General features: G+C 41.4%; 1 protein-coding gene across 5 annotated transcripts in view; it reads right to left on the bottom strand.

The window, feature by feature from the left end:
• COL24A1 (collagen type XXIV alpha 1 chain) overlaps positions 1–12,431 on the bottom strand; it is a 257,071-nt gene that overhangs the window by 186,191 nt on the left and 58,449 nt on the right. For all 5 annotated transcript variants that reach the window (XM_084757416.1, XM_084757418.1, XM_084757419.1 and 2 more), the window contains 6 exons: positions 8,231–8,284; positions 6,677–6,721; positions 3,334–3,387; positions 3,209–3,253; positions 2,925–2,978; positions 2,671–2,724 (listed from right to left, as the gene is read on the bottom strand). In XM_084757416.1, coding sequence (XP_084613542.1) covers positions 2,671–2,724; positions 2,925–2,978; positions 3,209–3,253; positions 3,334–3,387; positions 6,677–6,721; positions 8,231–8,284 — 306 coding nt within the window. The remainder of the gene's footprint in view (positions 1–2,670; positions 2,725–2,924; positions 2,979–3,208; positions 3,254–3,333; positions 3,388–6,676; positions 6,722–8,230; positions 8,285–12,431) is intronic.

Below are 12,431 nucleotides of genomic sequence, written 5' to 3'. Positions count from 1 at the left end.
AACCAAACTTACAACCTGTCTGAACCAGTGTAAAGTTACACCAGACAGCATCTCTCCTAAAGAGTGATGGGGTGGGCTTCATGGGGCCCTCTAGTGGCAAAAACCAATTAGGATGTAACAAGAAACACCCAAGAAAAACTAGCATATCCTCAGGCCTTTCATTTGATTGACCAGCAGATGATGATGATGATGATGATGATGATGGTGATGATGATAATAATAATAATAATGTAGCAATTTATTAATATTTCATAATAATCATTTGTTTTACAAAACACAAATTGTCAGCTTTCTATGGATGTCAATTTTCCTTTATAAAACTTTCTGTGAAGAATTTTTAAGTAGTTTACAGAATGGTGCAGTGCTTGGTGAATCTTTATAAATGAGGAAACTTCTAGTATAATGATGGTAAGGGGGCCAGCATACACATGCACAAGTGCGTGCACACATGTGCACGCGCACACTCACACATACAAACACACACACACACACACACACACGCGTGCTCTAGCTCGGGGGAGAAGAGGTCCTGACCCTCCCAGAAAGGGCAGCTTTCCCTGATTTCTGATCTCACTGAACAAAACCTTCCCTGTTCTGGAGTGTTCACACCTTCCACATCAGGCTGCTCTACATCTGGAAAATATTCTTCATGTTATAACTCAGACCCACTTGGAAGAAATAATGGCAATCAGTAAAATCTAAGATGACAGAAAAGCAGAGCTGGGATGTAGGCTTTAAGTAGGCACAAACTTGCATAACCAAGTGGCGGCAGTTTGTCTCTTAAAAAGCCAACCGATCACATATAGAAATTTTCATCAAACAAAAAGTCTTCTGTCCTTACTGGAGAAGGTTTTCAGACCAAATATCTTGGTATTAGTAAGATACAAATGAGTTTGAGCATCAAAGAAAAGGTTCTTTCATTAATATATCATGTGTGTGTGTGTGTGTGTTCTTATGAGTACACATATGTGTGAAAGACTGGGTGCTTGTGTGCATGTGTGTGTGTTCGTGTAAGCCAGACGTCAACCTTCATGTCATTCCTAGGCACTCTCTGCATTATTATTTTGGGATGGAGTCCCTCACCGGGAGCTGGGACTTGCTGAGTAGGGTAGGCTGGCTGGCACACAGGCCCCAGGGTCATCCTTTCTGGTCCTCTTCGGCATGGGATCACAAACACACAGTCCCCACTGTTGAACTTGGCCTTGGGTCCTCATGTTCACACAGCCAACACCTTACTTACTGAGCCTTCTCCCAGTTCTCATTAAAATCAATTACGAGTTTACACTATCCTGAGATCAAAGTACATGTTTTTTAAGGGTTTGATGAAACTGCAAAAGGTTAACCATCTCCCTGTTAATGGAATCCCCAGTGACATTAAATTATTAGAACAGTACGGAAAGATGGACAGTGAGTCAGTAAAACTCACACAGACCATTTTCATCCCTTACCATAAATAAATTTATTTGTCTCCTGTGATAACAATTCTATGATACAAATTGAAGCAGAGAATTCTACACTTACAATGATTAGCCTAATGTAAGAGCGATCTTTGACTTCAGTCCTTTGCAATATGAACTGTATATGCGAATAATAGAGTTTATTTATTAATTTCTAACTTAGATAACTGCATGGCATCACTTCTTTTGACTTTCAAATATTTTTTAAACCTTCAAATTGTAAAAAAGAAAGAAAAAAGACTCTAATCTTTTGCAGTCACCCCAGATATGTATAAGTTCCTATTACTGAGTTTAGGTTCCTTCAGTCTGCTAGCTGTCTTCTTGACTGACTCTCTTGCCCTATTATGGGTTGTAGAGTTTTTGAGATCCAACTTCAGGGCAGGAACCTTGAGCACATGGTTAATTACATTCATGCAAAGTAAAAATAGGTCACCCATTGGCATGTCATCACATAAACTCCCAAAAGTATTCTTGGGAATAAGTAACTCCTGAGAACTATTCACAAAATGCTAGATGGATGTTCTAAAATGTAGCCCTGCTTCCTGAGAGAAGGGGGGGGGGATGGAATTAGAGAGAGCATAATAAAGTGCTCAAGAAAATGTCATTTCAGTGTCTAATTATGGTCTTTAATCCTACATCCACTTTTCTACCTATACCCACCTTCTTAGAGCTATAAGCATTAGCAACATGGTTAAACACTCTCACATTACTAAACCCTAAGAGAGCATGGTGCCACGGGTGGGAGTCTGGGCTGTGACACACTTCATCATCTAGGTGTACTCATGTGTCCACTGACTGCCTATGGGACCTTGTGCAAGCCCATTAACTCTCTGTCTCGATATCGTTAGTCCATAAAATAAAAACAAAAGGATGGTGCCAACCCCACAGGATTGTGTTGACTACTAAATCAGATATATGATCCTTAGAATAACTCCTGTGACTCCATAAAGAATAAGGCATTCAGAGGTCTGTTTTTGACTTAGGCTTCCTTCATTGTCTTCTTGGCTTTGTCTTTGGCCTCGGGTAGGAATCAGCCTAGGAAAGTTGTGTTGAAAACCCGAGGGCCACCTATTCTCTGATTGAAGAGAGAAAATGTGAGGCTGGTAGGCATCTACCTCAGGCTATAGATTCTGCTAACACTACTAAGCACCAAGACTCAAGCTGTGGCATGCACGTGTTTATCACAGAAAACAAGGTGACTGTTCAAACCTACTGAAGGGCCTGACTTTCCTCTCATCCCTGGTGGTCCTGGTGAGCCAATGGTGCCCTGGAAGAAGAAATTAGAGGAAAATGTTCCATTAAAGAAAACTTTCAACTTGTTTACTACTAAAACTATTAATGCATAATCTAGAGTTAAAAAAATCATACTGATCCCATACCCTTACAAAACACATGATGGAAATTATAATTTCCTATGAATCAATGCTCTTAGTTTTTTTGTTATTGAATGAGTGGTGTGGAAGTTACCTTGTCTCCAGGATACCCAGGTTCTCCTGGCTCCCCTGCCATGCCTTGCTCACCCTAGGGAGCACAGAAAGAAAATGAATTAAACCACAGTGATACACAGGAAGGCAAGTATTCATTATAGAAGAAAACCTTTTCAGTTTTCCCTACTTCTTAAAAAAACTAATAATATAATACAAATTAGACCCTAGAAATAAAGCAAACTATTCAATAATTCCTATTGATGTGAAAAAAATAACCAACTAGGTGAGAAATTATCTCTGTGATAATGTTAATATTGAAATCACCTTATCACCTTTGATTCCAGGTGGTCCTCTATTTCCTGAAAGGCCCTAAAAAATACAAAAGATGATATTTTTGTGACACTGTGGAGAAATCAAAGAGAAACATCAGTAAGAAAATAGAGCCATACCATTGGGCCAGGAGATCCCGGAAGTCCAATCGGTCCTGTGGGACCAGCGCTTCCCTGAGAAGTGGTAAGAATGACATCATTAAACACTCATTATGGTAAGAAAGAGAGCATGGTACAGTTAAAAAAAAATAAATGAATTGAAAGCATTTTTTTTTTACTTTTAGCAACTTTTCTTCTTTTTTAAAAAACAATACTCAATTATTTTTTAAAGATTTATGTATTTTTCCATTTACTTATTAATTTAATCTCTTTACAGCGTGATCTCAGCCTCCTCCTTCCTCTCCTTTCAGTCACACCATCACACCCCCATCCCCCACTACCCCCTCTTCTTTTTCTCAGAGAAAGGAAGGCCCCAAGAGGTAACAACTCACTCAGACACCTCAAGTCACAGCAGGACTAAGTGCATCCTCTCCCACTGGGGCCTGACAAGGCAGCCCAGCCATGGGGAAGGGATCCCATGGCAGATGACAGACTTGGAGACAGACCCTGCTGCCGTTGTTAGGACTGAGCTGTCAACCAAGACTCAATTCTTAAGCTCTAGAAACTCCCCAAAGCCTTCTCATTCTGCTCCAGTCTGTCTAGTCAGGCTTTGTCCATGACCTTCACCCTGCAGCATTTTTTTTTTCAGATGAGCAACATCTTGTAGAAATATTTTAGTGTCATGTTCTCTCCCAAATAGTCACATACATTAATCAACTGTCTTAGCTTTCTACTTTATTAATTATCGCAAAAAATTAAAACAGTTAATTTTATTATGTGTGTGGGTATATGCACATGAGTGCAGGTGCCTTCAGAGGCCAGAAGGGGGCATCAGATCCCTTAGAGCTGGAGTTCCAGCAGATAAGAGTTGGCTGGCATGGGTGCTGGGAACTTGGGAACTTCTCTGCAAGAGAGCTTAACCTCTGAGCCATCTTTCTTACCCCCAAGCTCATACTTACTGAGATGTTACTATGTGACAATAGTGCTGTGACTTTGTTTTGCGATATAATGTGCATAGCAGGAAGGTTTACCATGAGCTGATGGACATAGTGAGTGTGAACCAAAGAGCTCTACTTTTCTGGGTTCATCAGATTCATTCATCACTTATGACTTAATGAGCATTACTTGCACCAGACACTAATACTGGCCAAGAAACAAAGATGAAAAAGATGTGATGCCCGTTTTTAAGGTTGTCAAAGTAATTCACCAATTTCTCAAAAACAGAACTAAAACTATCATTTCCAATAAGTCAGGGACTTAGAAAGCCTTCCTGAATATGTCGCTGTAGAAAACAAAGGTTGATGGTAACAATGTACTACTTGAAAAAGTTCATGCAAAATACGGAAATCCCTTGATGGTCTGGAGACCAGGCCTAGTTTCTATTGTTACGATGACCCCAGTTTCCATCTTTATCCCACTTACTCTGCCATGGCTTGTATGTCACTCTCCATCCTGATGGCCACTTTTGTTCAGTCCCCTCTCTACAGCTTCCAAATAGTTAGGAACTTAAAGTTTCGTATGTGGCCATGTCCGGCACATGCTATATCTCCAGCTATTCTGATGGACGAGGCAGGAGGATTGGAGAAATCAAGGTCAGCCATGGCATGGCAACATAGTGAGATGATAGTTCACAAACAACCAAGAACAAAACCTCAAAACTAGGTGCAGTAGCCTGTGTCCCTGGCATCCATGAGTCTGCAGACAGCCTTGGTTTCACAGCGAGCTTCTTAGCTCCCAGGGCTCTCATACAGGAGTGCCCTTCGGACATGTCTCTCTCAGCCTCTTCATCTGTATGTCTGCTGAGAGCAGATGCATGTGCCAGTCTCGGCCCCATCCCCAGAGTCAACCTAACAAGTGTGACCTAACTGTTTTCAGATAAAATTTGGAACTGATATTGAAGGAATTAACTTTAAAATTATTTTCATTTTTTATTCAAAAACTTCTAGAGTTCTAGTTCCCAACATTTCATTACTGTGCGGGCATATATTTCCATATACTTATAGGATACAAGTTTCAGACTGGAAAACACAACACTGGTGCTTTTGGAAGCATTCTTAAAGTTTGTGAAGTATAAAGGAGACAAATGATTCCTAACATGTTTAATCCTGATATATACGGTTGTACTTTCCATCTTAGTAAATAGTCAAGGGCAGTCCATCATTGCTTCCAATGTCAAACTCTGTCAATAGGAAGCAGTCATTTATGTGACTACAGGGCTCATCTGATTCATTCATTGCTTACTTTGTTCAAAGCTTATGTTTACGTAAAGCTTATGTTAGGCTCAAAACTACAATGAATTTCTTCTGTGGTTGGAGCATGTTCAGAAGTAATCCATTAAATGACAGAGGGACATTTTGTGAACAAAGTCTTCCTTTGTGTTACTTTTCATAGACAATATAACATTCTTAAATGTTATCTTAGTTAAATTTGTCTTAAAGATGCTTGATCTGACTGACATTCCGAGATGAATATATGCTATCTTATTTTACTTTTTTTTGTGATTCTAAAAGAACATCTCTAGGATGAGTAGATATAAAAAATAGTTACTAAATCAGAAGAGTATAGTTAAAATTTGAGTTGTACATATAGCACCTTTATGCCCTGAGAAATTACAGGCTTCTGGAAGCAATGCGTGATGGTTTTGTGAGAGTTTCAGCTCACCAAGGTAACCTAAAGGTCCTTTGCTCTTCCCTACCTATGATACTCGCCTCTGCGAGAAGGCAGAGCAGACGGAAGGTGCATGGCAATGCAGCTGAGGGAGTCTAAACTACAGCGCCAGGGCAAAGGAGGAACCCACAAGCCATGGGCAGTAGAGGACTTCTGAGTCAAAGACACCAAAAGCACACTCCCATTATATTAGCCAAAGAAGCTCCCGGCGTGCATAACGGTCCATATGAGTACTTTATAGAAAGGCCTGAGTTCTGGGCATTTCAACCATGCCTGCCACACTCAGAAAGAGCACACCTCTAGAGTAATTAAGAAAGCAAATGCTTTGGAGGCAGAGGAAACATAAGCATCTGTTGGTCCCCAACTGAGTGATAACAGAATTCTCAAAGGAAGAGCTAGTGGCTATTCTGTGTTACACCTTTGAATAAACTGAGCCCTCGAATGCCTTCTCACAAGGGGTTATAAGTGTATGCATGCATACATACATCAATCTATAGAAGAAAGCTATTTTAGCCTATCACAAAAGCAGCCATTACCTTCTTGATTTGTACTACTAGTCTGTTTGAAAAATGTATTTAATCTGGGTTCATGTCCAGCAATGACTTAAAAACCTACTTGGCTAAGTTTTTAAAGCACGTCTACTGATTTCAATTGCACAATGAGCTATTTCATAAGCACGGTGTGTGGCGGTACTCACTGTCAGGCCAGGGAACCCAGGAGGTCCGGCACCACCTACAAGCCCCTGTTAGGAAAGAAATGTGCAAAGTGTGTGCATTGAGATTCCAAACTGCTGAGTGGTTTTCAGAAATGATGACACAGATTTCCAGGAAACAATATGTGGAAAGAATAAGTTACTTTTATTCTTTGAAAAGTGCTTTGGGGTGTTAGAACTACCTTCTAGGTTATAGGGAATATAATTCTCATTGTCTTCTATGTACTTAAGAAAAGATGAAAATGCAATCAGCTATCAACATTGCAGACATGACTGGCCTGTATACTGTATGAAAAGACAGGTGATCAGTATATAACGATGTTAAAAAAAAAGTATTTTCAGACAGGTTTAAAAAACCCACATCTTTTGAAGTACATTGTTTTAAATATCTACCTTTATTTTTATGTTAAAAAACAGAAATAATACTGCTTTCATTATTATAAAAATCATAATGTCATGCGTCACCAAATTTATAGGAATATCTCCTTCTACACTCCTTGATTTAAGTTTTGAAACATAGACATGGTGAATATTGAAGAAGAAAAAACAAAACTATAAACCAAACTGAAAACATCCAGTTTACTTTTGTATTTAAAGGCTTAAAGAATTATACTACATTTTAAATAAAGAACATATTTTACGAACCATATTTAAATATGCTGAGTCCAGCTTTAATAGATTTCAGGGATATAAAATTGGCAAACAGCTAAATAGTGGGTTCACATGAGCTCTGAGGGTACATAGCATATGCATTTTAAAATCCAAATGCTGCTTACTTCATTACACTTGAAATCAGAAGCCCCGCACCCCCTAAAAATCATGAGCAAGAAAAAGTTGGTAAATATTATATGTAAAATATCACTCAAATATTTAGTAACATAATCTGACTCAGTTCTACTTTTCTCTTAAGCCTCGTCCACGGCTTAGACACAAGATATCTAATAATGCTAATTTGGAAAAAAAGAATTTTAAAAAGAAAAAAAAAGCTATTTACACCCTTTGCAATACTGACCAACAAATAAACAAATACAAGAACCAGGAATGATTTAGACTGCATGAATTTTTGTGCTGGCTCTAATCACTTGAAAATGTGGTGCAAACCATATGCATATGGCACAGACTGGAAAAAGAGGAGGAACTTTTCTGCAGCGCTGAAATCCCAGCACGCCATCCCCACTCGCTTCTGATGTAATGCGACAATTCTTGGATGGTGACACATGAGTAACTCCTAAGTGGAAGAATGAACTAAGAGGCCTGTTTAGCGCCTTCACACGTGAAGGCCAATGCTGCAGTCCTGCTTACCTAAGCTACTCAAACAGGCTTAAAGGGATGAATTTTGCCTACTGCCTGACATGCTGGAGCTTTATCCAAACAACTTTGTGTTATTTCTCATATTGAAAAACAACGAAGTGGTGTGTGCACAGAGGTGTGGAATCTTCCCAGCTGTGCTGTAAATACGCTCATACGGATGCCACATGCGGTTGCTACGGGGCACAAGTGATGTTTGAATGTAAGGATGGACCATCGCAAGGTACTCACAGGACTGCCATCCAGACCGGCGGGGCCTCTGTCTCCAACATCACCCGGAAAACCCTGCAGAGAAAGAGGAAGAGTGCTGCCCCCAAAAGCTGGAATATACAAAAACTCATTTTCACTGTGTGTTATAATGAAGAAATTAATAACAGAAACTATGTATTCCCTGGGTCTGGAGACATAGTACGTTGTAGTACAATGTGTGCTATACCGACCCATGTCAAACAGCCGTGGAATGGTGGTGTGCTTTTATAATCCCAGTTCCGGGGAAGCAGAGATAAGTCTAGCCAAGTTGACGGGCTCCAGGTCAATGTGCACTCCTATCCCAAACAACAAAACTAATGCAACCAAACCAAGGTAGATGGCTGCTGAGAATGATACCTCTAGTTTGCTTCCATATATGTGTGTGTGTGAACATGTGTGAGCACACAGATGTGTACAGGCACACACATAGACCCCCACAGTCACACACATATGAGTACTTGTAACCGCAAGAACACACTCCCCCATGCGTCTAAATATATACATGCCTGTATGTGCACGCACGCACACACGCACACAGTTTTTATCATCAGTCACTGAATGACACGGATCGTAAACAAGACTCTGCCTAAGTCATTAGCTACCTTTGTTGTCCCACATGGTTCCTAGGGCCCAACCAGAAGGTGACTGTTAGCAAGCGCTTCCCATATACTAAGGGCTTTATACACAGTGGGATTTATGTGTATTCAGTCTTTACAACATGTCTACTCATGCTGTATCTGAAGATATAAAGTACAGAGACGGTAGGAACTTGGCACATGGTTGGACCACAAACAAAAGCAGCCTAATTTCAGCATCTTTGCACAGTGCTACATCAAATACTTCATCACACTGAGATAAAACTATAAAGCCAGGGGAAGGCACAATACACCTAAATATTGCAGATGTCAGCTGTTTACAGTGTGAAATACCTGCTGAGGAGTCCGCCGTTGTAAAGCTTTGAAGGGTGACAGCAAACCTCCCACCATGAATTCTATTATAGAGTAACCCGACTCTCAGCTACTTGTTCTTACTGTGGTACCCGAAGGCTTGTCTATAATGGTGCACCACTGAATTTTATGAACTTTAAAATGCACTTTCAAGTCTTGTTGCTATCATCACCATTGTCACCATCATCATTTGGGTCCATGTGTGTGGAAAGTGAGGGGGATGCATGCCATGGTGCATGTATGGTCAGCAGAGGACCAGGTGTGGAATTGGTACTCTCCTGCCTTTACCCACTGAACCATATCATGCGCCACAAGATTCACATTGTATAAAGGCTATGTTACAAGAACAGTTTATGCTATTTGCTATCACAAATACTTGTGAAACAAAAATATACAGCTAGACTCATAACTTATTTATTTGGGCAAGTCAGCATTAAATATTGTATTTAAAAGATTGCCTCAAATTACTAGCTCCCCAGTACATATATGAATATGTTTGGAAGGTAATTTACCAGCAGAAAAAGAAATAAGAAATAGCTGGTGCTTCTAAGACACAGCTAATTTGCACAAAAAGCAGTTTCTCTTTTTCTTTAATTAGAGGATAAAAACAGCAACAGTGTGGTTGAACATATTGTAACCGTAATCCTGTCAGCATCAGTGGAAGTTCAAGCAGTGATTTTGCCTTCACTGTCCTGGAAAATCAAGCTGCTTTCAAGAAGTTTACAAATGTGCAACACATCACTGTACTCAGCATGCGTGTCTTTGCTAGGGCTACTACTGCTGTGATGAAACACCATGACTGAAAGAAACGTGTACAGGAGAATGTTTATCTCAATCACAGCTCTGTAAACTGTTCTCCATCAAAAGCAGTGAGAAAGGACCCCGGAGGCAGGAGCTGATGCAGAGGCCATGGCAGAGTGCTGCTTACCGATTCGCTCCTCATGACTCACCCAGCTCTCCCTATGCCATACCACCAGCCCAGGGATGGCACCACCTACAACAAGCTATGCTACCCCACTGACCTCTAATTAAAAAAACACCTGACAGCCAGATCTCATGGAGGCGTTTTTTTTCTCAGCTGAGGCTCCCTCCTCTCTGATGTCCCCAGCTTATGTCAAGTTGATATAAAACTACCCTGGACAATGAGCTAATACTTATATCTGGAAGTATTTATGGCAGCCAGGTAATGAAAACAAGAAAATATATTGCCACAAATCTGATAAATTAGAGATAATTGCTGTTTCTCCTCAATGAGATAATTAGGAAAGTGGGACACGGTAAGTGGTTCCCTTAATGTGACGTGTCCAGAGCAGACACAAAACAGAGATACAGATGTCTCAGGGGAATGGGGACAGGAAGCTACTGAGCAGTGGGATACCTTGGGGGGTGGGTGAAAATGTTCTAAAACTAGAAAACATGATGGATGCCCAACTCTAAATATACAAAAGTCTTTCCAATTATAGAACCTAAAGGAGTGAATTTTGTGCCATGTGAATTATACCGAAAACAGAGAATTGGGGCTTCAGGCATGGCTCAGTCAATGAAGTGTTTGTTGCAAAGCCAAAGGACCAGGGTTCATATCCCTATTGCTCATGTAGAAACTTAACTCCACATGTCTACAATCTCAGCAGTGGGGATGTAGGGATGAGCGGGTCCCCCAGCACTCGCAATCCAGACAGTGTTGCTGAACTGGCTGCTCCAGGTCTACTGAGAGACCCTACCTTACAAAATAAGGTAAAAAGCCAATTGAGAAAGACACCTGATGTTGACCTCTGGTCTCCATAGAAACACATGCCACCTCCATACACACATGAACCGGGGATGAGTCAGGAACAAAGCTGGGATACAAACAACCGTTCTTGGACACTCACTCAGGACTCAGGACGCATGTGCCGGCTCTGACAACCCTATGCCTGTCCCAACCCCTGTGTCCAGGGATAGAAGCTGCTTTCTTAAGTAGCCCCACACAGTTTTATGATTTCTTCCTACAGAAGAGGAAAAAGAGGGAAAGAAGAGAAATGACTGTGGTCTATAGGACTTCCAGACTTCTTTCAAACAGGAACACACACACACACACACACACACACACACACACACACACACACACACACATACACCCTTCCACTTTCAACTTCCTGTTTACTTCTGGTCACTGTCCAACATCTATCTGTAAATGCCAGTTGCTGCATCTTGACTTTACTCCCCAAGCAGTTTAGTCGAAATGACTGCTATCTAGTTTCTGATTTTAATATACATTAATAATTTAAACATCCTCTATTCTAGATAGAAACAATGGGTTGTATTATTTATCATTCAATATAAGTGTTCATCAATTTAAACATAATCACTACTAAGTGGGGATGCCTTTTCTTGTTTTCATGAAACACTTCACATCCTTTTGACTGTGATTAAAATATGTGACTTGCTTCACTGAACAAATAGTATATGGCGACAAGTGATAGGTGTGACTGCCAAAAAATTCTTGGTTCCATGAAAATAGAACTAGTCCTGGCCAGCTTGACGATTTCAGCTGTGGTGGACAATCTCACAGGACAAGGAGGTGTGGTCTAGACGCTGATGGGCTGTGGCACCTGATGGTAGCCTGTCACCCAAAGCTGGGAAGACCCAGGCTCTGGGACCTGATGGTAGCCTGTCACTCAAAGCTGGGAAGACCCAGGCTCTGGGACCTGATAGTAACCTGTCACCCAAAGCTAGGAAGACCCAGGCTCTGGGACCTGATGGAAGCCTGTCACCCAAAGCTAGGAAGACCCAGGCTCTGGGACCTGATAGTAACCTGTCACTCAAAGCTAGGAAGACCCAGGCTCTGGGACCTGATGGTAGCCTGTCACCCAAAGCTGGGAAGACCCAGGCTCTGGGACCTGATGGAAGCCTGTCACCCAAAGCTAGGAAGACCCAGGCTCTGGGACCTGATGGAAGCCTGTCACCCAAAGCTAGGAAGACCCAGGCTCTGGGACCTGATGGAAGCCTGTCACCCAAAGCTAGGAAGACCCAGGCTCTGGGACCTGATGGTAGCCTGTTACCCAAAGCTAGGAAGACCCAGGCTCTGGGACCTGATGGAAGCCTGTCACCCAAAGCTAGGAAGACCCAGGCTCTGGGACCGGATGGAAGCCTGTCACCCAAAGCTAGGAAGACCCAGGCTCTGGGACCTGATGGTAGCCTGTCACCCAAAGCTAGGAAGACCCCTCAGTTCTCCAGCTTCAGAGAGAAACTTCTTC

Source organism: Acomys minous, assembly GCF_964271855.1.
Source record: "Acomys minous genome assembly, chromosome: 14".
NCBI lineage: Eukaryota > Metazoa > Chordata > Mammalia > Rodentia > Muridae > Acomys > Acomys minous.
Note: the sequence above shows the minus strand (reverse complement) of the source record. Positions and strands in the feature narration are given on the sequence as shown.